The 20,240-nt window shown below is 46.5% G+C and overlaps 1 protein-coding gene across 1 annotated transcript in view; it reads right to left on the bottom strand.

Moving 5' to 3' along the window:
- The window catches only part of trak1a (trafficking protein, kinesin binding 1a), a 216,031-nt gene that overhangs the window by 107,265 nt on the left and 88,526 nt on the right, over window positions 1-20,240 (bottom strand). Inside the window, exon 3 of the mRNA XM_052015442.1 lies at window positions 1,872-2,066. Within this exon, the coding sequence (XP_051871402.1) occupies window positions 1,872-1,875 (4 nt within the window). The 5' untranslated portion in view covers window positions 1,876-2,066. The remainder of the gene's footprint in view (window positions 1-1,871; window positions 2,067-20,240) is intronic.

The raw sequence follows: 20,240 nt of genomic DNA, 5'->3' as shown, positions 1-20,240 counted from the left end.
AAGAACAATGTTTTGTTTTTTTGTGGTTTCTCTGTCTTTGAAGTGGTCACTCGATTCTTTTTTTTTACACACACATTTCCTTAATGACACAAAAGGAGGCCATTTGGTTCCAAATAGACAGCACCTGAGGTCAGGATTGAACCTGGGTCCCTGGAGCTGAGCAGCAGTCACACTATCTAATGTATCACTATGTTTACTTTCTTACTTTTGCATTTCTACCGATACTCTTGCGACCTTTCAGTTTCCTGTTCCACACCAGTGCCACGTCCAAAACCAGCTCTCCACAAAAGCTGACCCAGACTTTCAAGCTTTCTTCAATATTTAAACATCAAGCTTCAGCACAAAACACTAAACGCATTCTGATCAGCAGAAATGTATGTGAAATTAAATCTTGGAGCAGAGTGGTTGCAGAGCAGGAAAAACTAACCTGACATCGCAGAGGCGTTCGGACAACGACTTGAATTGGTACATGCACACACATCATCAGGGGCTGTCCCACACACAGAGTCTGCAGTCTTCAATGTCTCAGGGTCAGATCCCCAGAAACATTCCCAGATAAGCCCACTAACACAGAAAACTACCAAGCCACAAATCAATGACACTCTTCATTCAACAGCCTTCATATTAAACATTGGTAAGCAATGATTAAATGGATTCAAAGCTCAATACCATGACACAAGCTGCATGAAAAATGTTGCAGCTAGTTGCACCTCATCTCTGTTCCCAAGCAAGATTTTTCTTCAAGAACTTAGTTAATGCAAAATTAAATAGAAAGGAGAAAATGAACAGCTGAATGGTTCAAAATGTTGATGATCAAGGCAATGCTGCCCCCCATTGTCGAGAGGGCATGTTTGCAGCTGGAACCAGAGGCATCCACTGCAGGGAAATATAACCCCTGGCCTGTCAACCAAGCCTTTATTCACTGCAGGTGGGTTCAATCACTTCATGTAAAGAACTGCCAGACCCAAAGGATATACTGTTTACTCCAAAGGAAACTAATATCAGCAGCTCTAAAAATCACTACACTTTTTTTTAAAAGAACTGACCAGTGAAAGGAAATTTTAAACAAGTTGAACCATTGGTAATATCACTAATGTTTTCTATATTAGCATCTAATGCTCACAATTTGTAGAAAACAGCAGCATTTTCAAATAAGCAAAACCTGACATTTTCGCTATTTTCTAGAAAAGGAAAAGAAAAATGTTATAATTTATTGGAGGGCTGGTATAGTCTCACAGCACCTGGGTTCAATCCAGTTTGCCATCAGTGCTCTCGTTTCTTCCCACATCCCAAAGACGTGCAAGTTGATGGGTTAACTGGCCACTATAAATTGCCCCCAGTGTTGGAGAATGGGGAAGTTGATGGGCATGAGACAGAATGGGCTACAGTTACACAAGTGGGGTGGGGGGGGGGTGAAAGGATATTGGATTGACAAACTAAACTGCCTCCTCCCATTTGTGAAAAATAGAAGATCCATTTTGTAAATGCATTACTGCATTAGAATCTTCAAGATTTTACCCAAGGGTGGAGTGAAATTATTAATGATACTTTTCAGGAAAATAAATGGTTAGCTTCCACTCCCATCTTGATATTTGCTGTCTTATAATATGCAGTTTATCAAGCCCTACTGAGGTCAACTTCAGAGACAGAATATCTGATGAACAACATATACAAAACTGCATTGATGAATATCTGATGAACAACATATACAAAACTGCATTGATATTTGATTTACATGTTCAGCACTCCCCTGCCAACTTTCCGTCTGGTTCCCAAGAATTAATAGGCTCCACAGTTCTGCAACTTCATTTAAATCATTCCCAGATCTTACCCAGCCAAAAGGTAAATACCATCAACTATCTCAGACTTACGCATGTATTTTAGTGTTTCTTCTATTTGTTCATTGGTGAGGTCAATATTAACATCTGGAGATATGAGGGGAGTATGAAGCCAGTCGTCATAATCATAACCGTAAATTGTGTCAGCTCTTAGCTTGTAATGAGGCAGCTGTTCTTCCAGGAGACTGATGATTTCAACTTCCGGAAGGTCAGTACTGTTGCACACATCTGACGGAGAAAGCAAAAGGATAGTGTTATTCCAGGAGACTTCAGAACTAACCTCGGGTTAGGGTTAGCAGCAGCCCACTCTGCCCGAGTCTGCTTTGGCATTTCCCCAGCTGCCAGCAGTGAAGCCCCAGTGTTTGCTGTTGACTTCGAAGGAAGCTGCTCTGTGGTCCCACCACCTCTCTCCTGAGGTAGTTAATGTCAGGCACCAGTCACTGGGGTCCTCAAGCTGCCTAAACAGCCAAATACATTGAAGAATTCCCACAGCAAACAAATCAGGGAGGAAAAAAAAAAGAAACATTTAATTAATATTTTACAGAGTGTAAATTACAGATGGGAACATACGTAAATATACAGTATCTAAATACAGTTGAAATATACTTCACGTGACCCATGAAAAAACAGGGGAACTGGGCATCAAAGGACGCCCTACAAATCACATCTGTTAGCAGCTGCTTTTGTGGTTTTACCACAAGAGCAGCTTCAATAATACAGAATAAGAGAAGCTGGTGAGACCAAAAGCCAATAAATGCCAAGGACCCAATGCTCTACATCCCAGGGTTTTGAAAGAGGTGGTTACAGTGACAGTGAACACAGGTTTTCAGGTTCAAAAATACAACAAATTCTGGAATTTTTCTTGCAGATCAAAGGGTTACATTTGCCACCCTCTAATTTCAAAAAGGAGGGAGAGAAAACAGGGAAATACCCACCTGTCAGCCTAACATTCATGATGGGGAAGGTGCTGGAGTCTACAGTGAAGGATGCAATAACATATCACAAGAAGAATTGCAAGATCAAGCACAGTCAACATGGATCTTTGACCTGTCCTGGGCCCAGCACATAGGAAGGCACATTACTTTCTTCGAAGGTTATGGAGGTTTGGTGTGTCACCGAACACTCCAACAAAGTTCTACAGATGTACTGTGAAAGTATCCTGACGGATTGCATCATGGTCTGGTACGGCAATTCAAATGCACAGGAATGCAAGAAACTACAGAGAGTAGTGGACTCGGCCCAATCACGGGCTCATCCCTCCCCACCATCGGTAGTATCTACATGAGGCGCTGCCTCAAGAAGGCAATACCTATCATCAAAGATCCCCACCATCCGGGCTATGCTATCTTCTCACAGCTACCATCGGGTAGGAGGTACAGAAGCCTGAAGTCCCACACCACCAGGTTCAAGAACAGTTACTTCCCTTCAACCATCCAGTTCTTGAACCAACCAGCACAACCCTAATCACTACCTCAGTATAGCAACACTAAGACCACTTGGATCACTCTGCACCACAATGGACTTTGTTTTGTTGTTCTTTCTTGTAAAAATTGTCTGTAATTTATGTTTAATTTATGCTTATCTTGTGAATGCTGCTGATCTGATGCTATATACCTGTGATACTGCTGCAAGTTCTTCATTGTACCTGTTCATACACGTACTTTTGCATATGACAATAAACTCGACTTTGACATCATGCATTTGGATGTTTGAAAGGCTTTCAATAAGGTCTCACAAGGGAGATTAATCAACAAGGTTATAGCACGTGGAACTGGGATAATATATCAGCATGGATTGAGAACTGGTTATTGGATAGAAAGGAAAGAGATGGAACAGACAGGTCTTTCTTAGGCTGTCAGGCTGTGACTAGTGGGGCACCACAGGGATCAATGCTTGGGGCCCAGATATTCACAATCTGTATCAACGATGTGGCTGAGAGGGCCAGACTTCATATTTCTGGGTGTACCAATGATAAACAAGGTGGGATTGAGAGTCCAGAAGCAGTAAAAAGGCTTCAAAGGGATGTGGACAAGCTGAGGGACTGGGAAAAAACATGGGCGATAGAACATAATGTGGGAAATGTGAAGGTGTGAACTTTGGCGCACAAAAGCAAAGCACGGGGTTTTTATAATGGTGAGATTGGGTAATGTTGATGTTGAGAAATTGAATGCCATCTTCCAAAATATCAGGTTCCAGAACCCTTCCCACCAATTGAAAGGCAGCAAATGTAACTGTACTAGAAATGCAAGGTGCAAACAAACAGAACCATAGACCAATTGATCTGACAGCAACAGTAGGAAATTACTCAAAAGGAACCAGAAACAGGCACTTGGAAAATAGTACGTGATTGGGCAGAGTCAACATAGATTTATGAGGGGATCAATGGAACAGAAAGCTAAGTTATTGCCTCACAGCTCCAGTGACCTGGGTTCAATCTTGGCCTTGGGTGCTGTGTGGAGTTTGCATGTTCTCCCTGTGACCGTGTGGGTTTCCCCCAGGTGCTCTGGTTTCCTCCCACATTCCAAAGGTGTGTGGGTTGGTAGGTTAATTAGCCGCTGTAACTTGCCCCCAGTGTGTCGGTGTATGGTTAAAAACAAAATGGGATGAGTGTAGGATTGGTGTAGATCAGTGCTTGATGGTTGGCACAGATTCAGTAGCCCACAGGGCAAGTTTCTGTGCTGTATGACTCTATGAAAGGGAAATCACATTCCATAAATCTGTTGGAATTTTGAGCCAATTGATGTGGGGTACTGGGACTTTCAGAGGCCTTCAATACCACATGGTGTAAATAAACAAAGTTAGAGTACAAAGGCATGGACTGAGGGTTGGGTAACAAACAGCAAACACTGTTGATGCAAAGCCAGCTGAGCTGTGAGAAAGATGCAGAGAGAAGCTTCAAAGGCACAAAGAGGAAAAGGGAATGGATGAGGACTTGTAGGTGACGTACAAGGTGGAAGAATGCGAGGTTGTCCACTTCGTAAGAGAAAATAGGAAAGTTACTTTTTCAATAATGAGAGATTAAAAGAGATTAAAATTACTGAAAACCAACATACAGGTTCAGCAAGCAGCTAGGGGGGCAAACAGTGAGGTGTCCTTTGTTGCAAGGGGATTTAATTACAAGAATAGAGATACGGAGAGATTAAAGCAGAATAGGGCTGTACTCTCCAGAGTTTAGAAGAATGAAAAGGTGATCAAAATTCTTAGACTTGACAGGTCACATGCAGGGACGATCTTTCCCCCTGGCTGGGTGTCTAGAACCAAGGATCACAATGTCAAACAGGGGGTGATTATTCAGGACAGATGAGAAGAAATTCCTTCACCAGAGATTGGTGAATCTTTGGAATCCTCAGCCCAGTGGGGCTGTGGAACTGAGTGTAGTCAAGACAGACATTGACAATAAGGTAATAAGGGGATAGGCAGATCAGGCATGAATGGAGTTAGGGTGCAGAATCAGCCATGATCGAACTGAGTAATGCAGCAGGCACAAGGGCCCGAATGACTTAATCCCTGTGTTCTTTTACTCTTATCAGTTGGCCATTATTGGATGGTGGAGCAGGTATAAAGGGCTGAATGACAACGTGGCCCTATTCCATTCCCACGATGCATGTATCCCCAGACTCCCTTCATGACAAAAAACCTATAGGCCTTTGCCCTGAAAATCATCATCTTCTCGGACACTCCAGTGGGATTGAGGATGACTTGCGTCCACACCAATTCTATGGTTTCTGAGGTGATTAATTTGGGAACCATAGACTGCCAAAGGTGGGGCAGGAGATACCTACAACTGGTGCATAGTTTGGGAAGGGGTGCTGAAAAGGAGAGATGCCATTAAGCTGGAAGGAGTGCAGAGGAGATTTACAAGGACATTGCCAGGACTCGAGAGGCATAGACAGAGTCAATGTGCACAAAAGTTGGGGAAAATCAAGAACTACAGGGCATAGGTTTAAGGTGAGAGGGTGGAGATTTAATAGGACCCTGAGGGGAAACTCTTTTCTTTTTACCCAGAAGGTGGTCTGTATATGGAATGAGATGCCAGAGGAAGTGGCTGAGGCAAGTATATTAACAACATTTAAAAGGTACTTGGGCAGGTACATGGATAGTAAGGTTTTGAGGGATATAGGCCATATGCAGGCAATTCGGACTATCTCAGATGGGAATCTTGGTCAGTATGGACCAGTTGGAACGAAGGGTCTGCTGTATGGCTCTAGGTGCACAAAAGGGGATACACCCAGGGTGGACTAGTAGGAGTGGGAAAGGAACACTGCTACTTCCTTGAATGTGGATTTTGTATAAAGTGTTGGTGGTATCTCTCCAGTGGTTTGAGATGCCTGCTGTGGGTAGTCTCGGAATCAGAAGCAGACAGGAGGGATGGAATCACTGCTGGCCAGTAAACTGTGAGCTTTGTACCGTCTGAACTGTGATCTGCCAACAACCACTTTTCTTCAGATGACTAAAGGATGTTTAGTCATCGAGTACATTGAAGGCTCTTTGATCCTGAGGTAGCTGTTTGGAGATACAAAACTTTGGAATTCTTAGATAGAAAGAAATTTTTCTTCATCTCAGTCTGAAATGGAGCGTCCCTTATCCTGGGGACCAAACAACCTTGGTGATGAAGGTGAAGGTGCGGAATATCAAGAGTGCAGTTGGAGCCATCAGATCAACATCTCAACATCTTCCATCTAAGACCTCCTGAGCATTAAATGAAAACAGCATTATTGATTCCAGCAACTGCAACACATTATATGTCAAAATGCCCCAGATGGAGGTCGTCTGCTCAGGGTGGCAATGCCTTAAAGACCAGATTGCACTATCAAGCTTGAGATCAAATTGGTGACATGTCCAAAAAACATTTCAAAAAAGGAACAAAAATACTTGTTTGAAGAACACCATGATGCTGGAGGAACTCAGCAGACCAGGCAGCATCCATGGAGAAAAGCAGGCGGTCAACATTTCGGGTCAGGACCCTTCTTCGGGACTGTTGTCTGAACCTGCTGAGTTCCTCCAACATCTTAGTGTTTTTCATTTAGATTCCATCATCTGCAGTCCTTTGTTTCTCTAAGAGTACTTGTTTGGCTTTTTGCCAGACTGAGTGAAGCATTAGAATGCCCCTAGGTATCACTGATTGAAGCAAAGTGTGTAAATTCACTGCACTTTATCAGGAGAAGAGCAAACTAAGGGGATGTCCTGTTAAGCATGTTCAGGGAAGACCAACGCAAAGACAGTTTAGAGATCTTGTCCACGTGCCCAACAGCAGCTCAACTTATTTCAGCAGGCACAGCACTGGGAGCTGATACCACAAGCTGCAAATAGCACACATTGGAATCTGAAGCAAGAGTACCAGATGAAGGGTACACATGTTGGGCTCAAACTGCCATCGGGAGCCATGGGCAGACACGCAGTAGCGCGTTTGGAACTACCCACTCGGGGCGGACCCTCCGGGGACAGTCGGACGTCATGTTTGCCCCGCGGGTCACAGAGGCCCATGGGATGGGAGATTTAAGCGTGCGATTTTGAATCAGTAAAGGGTTTTTTCTCAAACTATATCATGTTTAAACTTGGAAAAAATTAGGAGTGGTACTGTTGATCCTTCACTTAAATTTGAAGATATTTGGAGTCCATTTATTCAATATTTTCACATGATATAGATCCCCTTTCAATAACTTTCCAACTTGGAGGAACGGACTTGACGACATAATATTGCTCTGTTTCTACTGAGAAATTTTAGCCCAGTTTTTTTTTCTTTTTTCTTGTTGTTTGTTTTTTTTTTAATTTTTTTTTGTTTAGTTAATATTGTTTACAATTTTTCTTATTGATTTGGTTTTTTTTTAATTTATATAATAAATCTTTTTCTTTCCTTTCTTTTATATTATATTCATTTACTAAGAGATCGTTGGAGCTACAGATTCTTTTTTATATTTTATTGTTCTTTATGATTATCTATGCTATGATTGTTATCCTGATCTCCTTGTATTACATGTATAAATATTGATGCTATATATCAATCTGTATTAATTTGAAAACTAATAAAAAGATTGAAAAAGAAAAGGGTTTTTGAGTTCAGCATTCTCTGCCTCCGTGTGTTCCTTTAGTAGCGCATTGCATGCGGCTACATTGGTGACCCCAACGTTCCAGATGGCATCTGGAGCCGGCGACTCAGCGACCAGCCATGAGTTCGAGCAACTCGCACAGCGCGCTCTCTCTGAAGCTCCTGACTTTCTGGACCATTCAGCCCCACGTTTGGTTCGAGCAGGCTGAGGCCCAGTTCAATATCAGAGACATTACAGCCGATGCCACGCGGTACTACTACCTGGTCAGCACGCTCAACCAGGACACGGCAGGCCAGATCATTGATGACCTACGCCAGCCACCAACAGAGGACAGGTACACTAAGCTTAAGGCACTCCTGATCCATACCTTTGGACTCTCCCGCCGCGAATGGACCGTGCGGCTCCTACACATGGATGGTCGGGTGACCACACACCATCCGAGCTCATGAATGATATGCTGGCACTTATGGACGGTCATAAGCCATGCCTTTTATTTGAACAGTTGTTCCTCGAGCAAATGCCAGAGGACATTCGCCTCCTCCTCGCGAGTAAGGATTTCAGCAACCCATGCAGGGTCACGGCTAAAGCAGACATCCTTTGGCAGAGTAAGCAACGTGGAGCAGCCCCCATTGGCCTAGCTACGAGTGCACACCCCAAAGCCCAGGCCCCGCAACTGAAGCCGTCGAGACCCACAGGGGAAAAAGACGAAAGTTCAGAACAATGGTGTTTCTATCACCAAAGATAGGGTTCGGGTGCACACCTCTGCCATCTACCATGTGCTTTTCCGGGGAACGCCAGGGCCAGCCGTCACTAATGGCTACGACGGCTGGCCACCGAGACAGCCTCCTGTACCTCTGGGACCGACACTCCGGGCAGCACTTCCTGGCAGACACCAGGGCTGAAGTCAGCATACTTCCCCCCTCGAACATGGACACTCATAACACGGTCCCAGGCCCCAAACTCACCGCTGCAAATGGCACCAGTATTCGGATGTACGGCCCACAAACTATCTCACTGCGTTTTAGGTCCAGCCATTTCACTTGGACTTTCACGTTAGCAGCGGTGTCACAGCCACTACTAGGGGCAGATTTTCTACAAGCCAACTGCCTCCTGGTCGACCTAAAAGGCCGGCATTTGGTCCATGCCGAGACGTTCCAGACTTTCCACCTCAGAGAAGCCAAGCTACCAGCCCTCCACCTGGATTCCGTGACCCTCTCGGGTAACGAATTCACCAGGGTGTTGGCGGAATTCCCCTCCGTAGTCACCCCGCAGTTCTCCACGGCCAACCCCAAGCACGGTGTGCAGCACCACATCCCCACGCAAGGACTGCCGCTGCACGCCCAAGCTCGCAGGCTCCCACCCGACAAGCTCCACCTCGCCAAGGAGGAGTTCCGTAAGATGGAAGAGATGGAAATCATACGCCGCTCAGACAGCCCGTGGGCATCCCCGCTGCACATGGTGCCCAAGTCCGCAAGGAGGATGGAGGCCCTGCAGAGACTACAGGAGGCTCAACGATGCCACAACCGCCGACAGATACCCAGTACTCCACATCCAGGACTTCACAGCGAACCTGCACGGAGTGACCATCTTCTCGGAAATCGACCTGGTCAGGGGATACCATCAGATCCCAGTGCACCCCAACAACATGCCCAAGACAGCCCTCATCACCCCATTCGGCTTGTTCAAATTCATGAGAATGCCTTTCAGTCTCAAGAATGCAGCCCAAACTTTCCAAAGGCTCATGGACTTGGTGGGACGCAGCCTGGACTTCGTTTACATCTACTTGGACAATATCCTGGTGGCCAGCAGTTCACACCAAGAGCACGTGGCACATTTGTGCCAGCTCTGCCAACACCTGAGCGACCACGGAGTGGTAATCAATCCGGCGAAGTACCAGTTCGGGCTGACGGAGATCAACTTCTTGGGCCACAGAGTCAACAGACATGGCACAGTTCCCCTACCGGACAAGGTCCAGGCCATCCGCCAGTTCCCCAACCCCAGCATGGTCAAGGGCCTGCAGGAGTTCGTAGGGATGGTCAACTTTTATCATCAGTTTGTGCCAGCGCCGGCACGCATCATGAGACCCTTGTTCAGCCTGACGGCCGGTAAGGCCAAAGAGGTGGCATGGGACGCGGAGTCCATGGAGGCGTTCAAGCAAGCCGAGGAGGTGCTGGCAAAGGCGGCCCTCCTAGTGCACCCGAGAGTCGATGTACCCACAGCACTCACAGTCGACGCTTCCGACACGGCAGTCGGCGGAGTCCTGGAGCAGCTTGTCAAGGGCCAGTGGCGACCACTCGCTTTCTTCAGCCGGCACCTATGGCCACCAGAGGTGAAGTACAGCGCTTTCGACAGAGAGTTGCTAGCGCTCTACCTGGCTGTCCGGCATTTCCGGTACTTCCTCAAGGGAAGGGAGTTCACCGTGTATACGGACCACAAGCCCCTCACCTTCGCACTGGCCAAGGTATCAGACCCATGGTCGGCTCGGCAGCAGAGGTACCTGTCCTTTATTTCAGAATTCACCACGGATGTCCATCACGTCGCAGGGAAGAACAACGTCGTCACCGACACACTGTCTCGCCCCGGCCTCCACTCAGCGGGCACATCGTCCTCAGGACTAGACTACGCAGCACTGGTGGAAGCACAATGGTCGGACACCAAGAACCCGGCTTACCGCACCGCCGTTTCGGGGCTCCAGTTGGAGGACGTCCCCATCGGCCTGGCAGCGGATCGACTCCTGTGCAACGTGTCTACCAGCAAACCCCGACCCGTGGTACCAGCAGCATGGAGGCGCCGGGTGTTCAACATGCTGCACGACCTGGCCCACCCATCCACCCGGGCGTCCATCAAGCTGGCGGCAGACAGATTCGTCTGGCACAGTTTGCGCACAGGTTGGACACTGGGCCAGGACCTGCGTACACTGCTAGACCGCCAAAGTCCAGCGGCACGTGAAGGCTCCCCTCCAGCAGTTCCAGCCGACGCATAGGAGGTTCCAACACATCCACGTGGACATTGTTGGCCCCCTGCCAGTCTCCCAGGGCGCCAGGTATATCTTTACCATGGTAGACAGGTTCACCAGATGGCTGGAAGCCGTACCACTGGCAGACACATCACTGGGTCCTGCGCCAGGACGCTCATTGCAAACTGGATCGCCAGCTTCAGCCTCCCAACAGACATCACTTCCGACAGAGGGGCGCAGTTCACGTCTGGTTTGTGGACAGCACTGGCGCAGCTCCTGGGCACCCAGCTGCCTCACACCACAGCATACCATCCCCAGTCCAACGGTTTGGTAGAGCGATTACACCGGCATCTCAAGTCAGCCTTGATGGCGCACCTCGGGGCCCCAACTGGAGAGATGAGCTTCCCTGGGTCCTACTGGGCATCCACACAGCCCCCAACGAGGACCTGGGCACCGCCTCGGCGGAATTGGTCTACGGCACCCCCTTGACGGTCCCGGGCGAGTTCGTACCAGAGGCCCAAGTTTCAGAAAAAACTCCAGCAGCAGTGCTAACGAGGCTGCGAGACAAGGTAGGGACCGTGGCACTGGTCCCGACCTCCAGGCATGGTCCCACACCATCCTTCACCCCTAAAGACCTCTGAGTATGTTTTTATTCGCAGGGGCATGCACAGGTCACCTCTACAGCGGCCGTACGAGGGACCCTTCAAGGTGATCTGGCCCAACGGATCCACATGTGTCGTGGAGGTGGGTGGCCGGGAAGAGACTTTCACAGTGGACCACCTCAAACCGGCGCACTTGGACATTGAGCAACCAGTGAGGGTACGCGCGCCGCGCCGGCAAGGCCAGCCACCCAGGCAAGCCACACAGACTGGGGACTCCACTCCTCTGATGGACACTTCGGGGGGGGGGGGGGGGCGGTGGCGATCTGCACAAGCGGGACTCAAACCGCCATCGGGAGCTGCGGGCAGACACACAGTAGCACTTTTGGAACTACCCACTCGGGGCAGACCGTCCGGGGACAGTCGGACGTCACGTCCGCCCCGCGAGTTGCAAGGGCCCATGGGATGGGAGGTATAAGCGCGTGATCTTGAATCAGTAAAGGGTTTTTGAGTTCAGCACTCTCTGCCTCCGTGTGTTCCTTTTAGTAGCGCGTTGCGTGCGGCTACAGGTTGTCCATTTCTCTCCACAGATGCTGCCTGACCCGCTGAGTTCCTCCAGCATCTTGTTTGTTGCTCCAGATTCCAGCATCTGCAGTCTCTTGTGGAATTAGTTTGATTTCAGAAATCACGGTTGAGTGTATTTATTATGAGAAATAATTGCCAACTGCATTCACTTTAGCTAGCTCTCAGACACTTCAACTACCAACTTCATAAACGAAACTTGCAGAAGTACTTCCAAAACATCTCTGTAGAAATACAGTGGCATGCAAAAGTTTGGGCACCCCCGGTTAAAATTTCTGTTACTGTGAATAGCTAAGTGAGTAAAAGATGACCTGATTTCCAAAAGGCATAAAGTTAAAGATAACACATTCCTTTAATATTTTTAAGCAAGATTACTTTTTTTATTTCCATCTTTTACAGTTTCAAAATAACAAAAAAGGAAAAGGGCCCGAAGCAAAAGTTTGGACACCCTGCATAGTAACACCCCCTTTGGCAAAGTTCTATTTTAACTTCATCAGTCCACAGGACTTGTTTCCAAAATGCATCAGGCTTGTTTAGATGTTCCTTTGCAAACTTCTGACACTGAATTTTGTGGTGAGGATGCAGGCAAGGTTGGAGAAAAAAGGGTGCAGAATTTCATGAAAAGAACACCTCTCCAACTGTTAAGCACGGGGGTGCTTTGGGCTTGTGTTGCAGCCAGTGGCATGGGGAACATTTCACTGGTAGAGGGAAGATTGAATTCAATTAAATACCAGCAAATTCTGGAAGCAAACATCACACCGTCTGTAAAAAAGCTTTAGATGAAAAGAGGATGGCTTCTACAGCAGGATAACGATCCTAAACACACCTCAAAATCCACAATGGACTACCTCAAGAGGCACAAGCTGTGCCATGGCCCTCACAGTCCCCTGACCTAAAAATCATTGAAAATCTGTGGATAGACCTCAAAAGAGCAGTGCATGCAAGATAGCCCAAGATTCTCACATAACTAGAAGCCTTTTGCAAGGAAGAATGGGTGAAATTCCCCCAAACAAGAATTGAAAGACTCTTAGCTAGCTACAGAAAGTATTTACAAGCTGTGATACTTGCCAAAGGGGGTGTTTGGGACCATGCAGGGTGCCCAAACTTTTGCTTTGGGCCCTTTTCCTTTTTTGTTATTTTGAAACTGTAAAAGATGGAAATAAAAAAGTAATCTTGCTTAAAATATTAAAGAAATGTATCATCTTTAACTTTATGCCTTTTGGAAATCAGGTCATCTTTTACTCGCTTAGCTATTCACAGTAACAGAAATTTTAACCAGGGGTGCCCAAACTTTTGCATGCCACTGTATTTCCTCTCAACTTTTCCATGTCAAGTTCACCAAAAGACTCCAAAGCAGGACACAAACTTATTAAACAAAAGGAAAGTCACATATTTTTGAATAGTCAAATTCCGTCAGGTCAGAGAAAATGCATGGAACAGCTGCCAATACATAAATTGACACAATAAACACATTTAATCTAGTTAATGCCAATTATGCAAAACCATAAATCCACGCCACAGTTTTTAAACCTGCAATGGTACTTCCTTGCCTCTTTTAGGAGGTAAATGATTTGTCAGTTAAACACGGGCATTCCAATCACCTGAGTTCATTGCTTCTCTTAAAAGACCCACGAGGTCGTTGCTAAGTTGAGTTGCAGCCAAACATTTGGAAAACTTTCCAAGGTCAGATTTAAACTGGATTAGTCCCCAAAAAAAACTAAATGTTGTGCAACTGCATTTGTGGGATTAATGGCCTTTTTTAAACAAAAATATGCTCTCAGGCACTTTTTAAACTATGCAACAATATCACACGGCAATTTTATTTTCGTTTTGACTTTAGGGGCCCTGCCTTTGGGGTGATTTCGTCAGCTGGATCTACACGGGCCCAAGTCACATCAGCGGCCAGGCTAAAGTCCGTGGATTCCCCTGTGCCTATTCATTGCTGGGGACACACAACATTGCTATATGCTGCTAGTAGCCCTGTAAAAGGCACAGTGTTCAGGACTCCCAACACCATTCTCTGCTTTGCTAACAAGGAACTCTTTCATGACCATTGCCAATTCGCTTCTAAACAGCCACTGTTGGCATGATACATAATTTAACCCTTCATGTTCAACTGCTGCCTCCATTACTGTTGAACCATATCTCACCATCATTCCTCCTCACCATGTTGAGCATTGGGAGCATTGTCCCAGCTTTTTACATTCCAGCCCTGGCAGACGTCAAGCTGGCACTGGAGGAGCTGAGCACCGTGATCAACAGTCATGAGACAGCACACCCTGAAGCCTTCCCAATCATCGCAGGGGTCTTCAGCCAGGCCAGCTTGAAGAAGTCTCTGACAAACTACCACCAACATGTCACCTGCAGAACCAGAGGAGCCAACACACTCGATCACTGCTGCACCACCATCAAGATCCCACACCGACACTTTGGCAATTCCGATCATCTGGCTGTACTTCTACTCCTGACATATAGGCAGAGACTGAAGACCGCAACACCAGTGGTGAGGACCGCGAAGGTATTGTCAAGGGAGGCTGAGGAGCGTTTACAGGACTGCTTTGGATCAGTGGACTGGACCATATTCAGGGATTCATCTTCAGATCTGAATGAATATGCCACGGCCATCACTGACTTCATCAAGACCTGTGTGGGCGAGTGTGTGCCGTTAAGAATGTGTGTGCCGTTGAGATACTTTCCAAACCAGAAACCCTGAATGAACCAGGAGATTCGCAGTCTGCTGAGGACTAATCTGCGGCGTTCAAGACCGGCGATCCAGAATCAACAAATTTCTTGTCATACAAATCAGTGATATAAATCTGATTCTGATGTAAAGCCTTCTTCCACCAACAAAGCCCTAAGCTGCTTCAGGAGAAGTTTCACAACAACTCATTGACACAGAGCTGCACAAGGGCATTTCACCAGAAGATAGATCAAGAAAGTACATTTTACAGGATGAAAGACAAGGTAGAAAGGGGAGAGATTTAGGAAAGGAAATCCAGGCTCCAAGAGCTGATGGTAGAACCGTTAATTGGGGGGGGGGGGGGGGGGGGGGTTCAAGTGAATGTGGGAAGGTGGCAAGGAGAAATTGGAGGAGATGATCGAGATCTCGGAGAGGCTGCAGGGGGTTACAGAGATAGGGAGGGATGTAGAGGTTGGAGGGGGTCAGAGATAGGGAGGGGCATAAGGAGCTGGGGAGTGACAAAGATAGGGAGGGTGTAGGAACTGGAAGGGATTACAGAAATGGGGAAGGGTGTAAAGGTTGGTTAGACATTGTAGGGAGTGTAGGAGTTGGAGGGAATGGGGGCTTGGAGAGTGCTATGGAGATAGGGAGGGATGTATGGGCCAGCAGTAATGAGAGAGAAAGAGAGAGACAGTGTTATTATTTAACCAAGAGTCTCTGTAGGTCAGTAAGCACAGTATTGATGGGTGAAGAGGACTTGGTCTCATTTAGGACATTGGCCACAGCATTCCATTGTTTGATTAATTTCAGAGAGCTCTGTAAAAATGATCTGTTCAAACACTTAATGCATTATACAACATGGTGTACTATCATAAATCCTCAGAACATTGCATAACCAGATGCAAAATGTGTTTCTACCTCACAGTAGGGCAGTTCAGCCCTGCTCCATCTCACAGGGCAAGTTGGGAATTTTGGCTCTGGTGGTGCGTAGAGCTCCAAGTGGAAAAACTATTGTCAAAGGAGCACTGCCATCAGAATTTCTCGTTCACATAACCCAACAGTCTGTACCACTGGCACAATCCCAGAGACAGCAAGCTGAGCCAGAACCGAACATACATTCAATGTGGAAGGAAAGGGAGAATTACTTTAATCACAGTTACGGGGAAAAAAAACACACATCCTTCAAATTCCTTTTTTAAATGCAAACTACTGGACAAAATGAAAAAAAACTTAAAACAAACAGACTTCAAAAGATGATGCAACTGCATTGTGAATAGAGAACAAGATCTTTCTCAACAGATGTCAAATTTGCTTCCGCAGCAGATTTTTTAACCAAAGCTTGAAGCAAAGTTCAGGATCTCCTTTGCTTAGGGTTCCGATAAATTTAATGGGTGGACTGGATAACAAAGGTTACTCACTCATTATTTTTTCTTCTCATTGCTCTTGAAATTACATTTTAAGAGATGTTGCTTCAAAATACTGCCTCAGAAAGAACAGAACAAAGCAGAGTAGAGCTGCAGCGAGCAATGCCAACAGTGGTCGTCACGTGGCTTATCAATTCCCTGACTAAACAGAGACTGGATAAAAACAACTACCAAACAAATCTGATGTTTCCTTCTTCTACCACCCATCCCATAACACTGGCCCCTCCAGCTTCCATTCGCTGCCTTAGTCTGTGCCTTCTTTAAAGAAGTGAATCACAATTGTGATTAGAACAAAACTACATAGATAATGAGCCACCTTTGCACTCATGGTTTATAAATAACCGTGATGATTCCTTTTCTTCCCCAAAATAAAAAATGTTGGGGATCTAGGCATTGTTAGCATAGTCTGCAGCTGTTGCCCCATACCCAAATATCCCTGAGGTGGTGGTGATGAGCCACCTTCTTGAACTGCTGCAGTCCTTCTGGTGAAGGTGCACCCAGAGTGCTATTGGGAAGGTAGTTCCAGGATTTTTGACCCAGAAATAATTTCCAAGTCCGAATGGTGTGTGACTTAGAGGAGAATCAACAGGTGGTGGCGATCCCTGCACCTGGTGCCTTTGTCCTTCTTGGCAGTGGAGGTTGCAGATTTGGGGGGAGCTGTTGGAATAGCCTGGGCAAGTTACTACAGTGAATTTTGAGATGGTACACACTGCAGCCACTGGGTGCTGGCAGTGGGGGGGAATGAATGTTTGTGTTAGGAGATGAGTTGCTAATCGAGCGAGCTGGTTTGTCCTGATTGGCACAGTTTCCTGAGAGTTGCTGGTGTTCCAGGAACATGGGGTGTATTTCAGACTCCTGCCTTGTACTGGTTATGTGGAAATGCCTTGAGTGGGTGATTCACTGCAGGATAACCAGCCTCTGATCTGCTCCTGTAGCCACTATTTACGTAGATGGTTCATTGAGTTTCTGATCAGAATGGTGATGGTGGGGGAACTAAGCAATGTTTATGTCATTGCATGTTAAGGCTAGATGATTGGACTCTATGTTTGGAAATGAATTTCCCGGCACTTCTGTGGCATGGATATTACTTGCCACTTCTCAGCCCATGCCTGAATCCTGCCGAGGTCTTACATGGGCTACTTTGTTTGCTGGATTTGAACACTGTGTAACCATCAGCAACATCCCCACTACTAACCTTATGATGAAAGGTCACTGATGAAGCAGCTGAAGGTGGTTGGGCTGAGGACACTGCCCTGAGGAACTCCTGCAGTGATGTCCTGGGGCTGGGACCTCACTACCTCTGACAGCCACAACCATCTTCCTTCATGCAATGTACGACTCCAAGCAGTGGAGTGTTTTCCTTTGACACCAATTGACCCCAAGTCAATTATACATGATGTGAAACTGGAAAATAAGTCTGAAAGCTGCTTAACCACAGCTGATAAAACATTTCCCTGCTCCCTATCTTTAAGGGCCAAGGATGGAGACTATTGGAGGTCACAGAACACTGCTGAAGAAGAAGAAAGCTGGAAATCCTCATTTCCAGCCTCAGGACTGGATTCAGTGGAAAGTCATTCAATCTCCAGAGTTTCTCCTGGGCATTGGCTGATCTCAATTTCATTCACTTATTTCAATATTCCTGAATATTGATAGCCAACACAAATTTAACCAACATCGCTGCAAAATTTCAATTGACCCCAACTCTCAACAATTTGAAAAGCAGGAGTTTCACAGCTCCCGACCTGTGTTAAGATGAAATGCTGCCCAGTTTCACCCTGAATATAACAGCTCTAATTTTAAGCTCCTCTGCCCCTTGGTCCAGAATCACTGATCCCAACAGGAATACACGAGCTTTTGAAGAAAACGACGAGCCAGTGTAGATGCAGAGGCACTTCTGATCCATCAAGCTATGTTCTAATGCAATACAGAGCCCTGCTGGGAATTATACAGGTCCTTCATTCAGCTTCACTTCAGGATGTTGCCTGGATTGGAGAGTATGTCGAATGAGGATAGGTTAAGTGAGCTCGGGCTTTTCTCTTTGGAGAGAAGGAGGATGAAAGGTGACTTGATCGAGGTGTACAAGATGATAAGAGGCATAGATCGAGTGGACCATATAACAATACAGCACAATACAGGCCCTTCGGCCCACCATGTTGTGCCGACCTAACCACACCGAAGACTATCTAACCCCTTCCTCCCACATATTCCCCTATTTTAAATTCCTCCATATGCTTATCTAACAATCTATTGAACTTGACCAACGTATCAGCCTCCACCACCACCCCAGGCAGCGCATTCTATGCACCAACCACTCTCTGGGTGAAAAACCTCCCTCTGACATCCCACTTGAACTTCCCACCCATTACTTTAAAGCCATGCCCTCTTGTATTGAGCATTGGTGCCCTGGGAAAGAGGCGCTGGCTGTCCACTCTATCTATTCCTCTTAATATTTTGTATACCTCTATCAAGTCTCCTCTCATCCTCCTCCTCTCCAATGAGAACAGCCCTAGCTCCCTTAGTGTCTCCTCATAATCCATACTCTCTAATCCAGGCAGCATCCTGGTAAATCTCCTCTGCACCCTTTCCAACGCCTCCACATCCTTTCTATAATGAAGCGACCAGAATTGGACACAGTACTCTAAGTGTGGTCTAACCAGACTTTTGTAAAGCAGCATCATTACTTCGCGGCTCTTAAACTCGATCCCACAACTTATGAATGCTAACATCCCATAAGCTTTCTTAACTACCCTATCCACCTGTAAGGCAACTTTCAGTGATCTGTGGATATGAACCCCCTGATCCCTCTGCTCCTCCACACTGCCCAAAATCCTGACATTAACCTTGTACTCTGCCTTGGAGTTAGTCCTTCCAAAGTGTACCACCTCACACTTCTCCGGATTGAACTCCATCTGCCACTTGTCAGCCCAGCTCTGCATCCTATCAATATCCCTCTGCAATCTTTGACAGCCCTTCACACTATCCACAACAGCACCGATCTTTGTGTCATCTGCAAACTTGCTAACCCACCCTTCCACCCCCTCATCCAAGTCATTAATAAATATCACAAAAAGTAGAGGTCCCAGAACCGATCCTTGTAGGACACCACTTGTCACAGCCCTCCAATCCGAATGCACTCCCTCCACCACAACCCTCTGCTTTCTACAGTCAAGCCAATTCTGAATCCACATGGCCAAACACCCCTTGATCCCTTGGCTTCTGACCTTCTGAAGAAGCCTACCATGTGGAACCTTGTCAAATGCCTTACTAAAATCCATGTAGACCACATCTACTGCACTACCCTCATCAATCTTCCTGGTCACCTCCTCAAAGAACACTATCAGGCTTGTGAGGCAAGATCTTCCCTTCACAAAGCCATGCCTAATTAGTCTATGTTTCTCTAAATGCTCATAGATCCTCTCTCTCAGAACCCTTTCTATCAGCTTACCCACCACAGACGTAAGGCTCACTGGTCTGTAATTCCCTGGACTATCCCTACTACCTTTTTTGAATAAGTGGACAACATTTGCCACCCTCCAATCCTCCGGTACCATTCCCATGGACAATAAGGACTCAAAGATCTTAACCAACGGTTCAGCAATCTCCTCCCTCACCTCACGCAGCAGCCTGGGGAATATTCCATCAAGCCCTGGGGACCTATCTGTCCTAATATTTTCTAACAGCTCCAACACATCCTCTCTCTTGATATCTACATGCTCTAGAACATTATCCTTACCAACACTGTCCTCAGCATCATCAAGACCCCTCTCCTTGGTGAATATTGAAGTATTCATTGAGAACCTCACCCACTTCCACAACTTCCAGGCACATCTTCCCACCTTTGTCTTTAATCAGAGCTATCTTTACTCTAGCCATCCTTCTGCTCTTCATATACGAGAAAAAAGCCTTAGGATTCTCCTTAACCCTACTTGCCAATGCCTTTTCATGTCCCCTTCTTGCTCTCCTCAGCCCCTTCTTAAGTTCTTCCTTGCTACTCTATATTCCTCACGAGCCCTATCTGATCCTTGCTGCTTACACCTTATGTATGCTGCCTTTTTCTTCCTAACTAGTTGTTCCACCTCTCGTCACCCATGGTTCCTTCACCCTGCCATTCCTT

This window comes from Pristis pectinata, chromosome 5 (assembly GCF_009764475.1).
Source record: "Pristis pectinata isolate sPriPec2 chromosome 5, sPriPec2.1.pri, whole genome shotgun sequence".
Classification (NCBI taxonomy): Eukaryota; Metazoa; Chordata; class Chondrichthyes; order Rhinopristiformes; family Pristidae; genus Pristis; species Pristis pectinata.
This window is presented reverse-complemented; position numbering and strand designations above follow the sequence as displayed.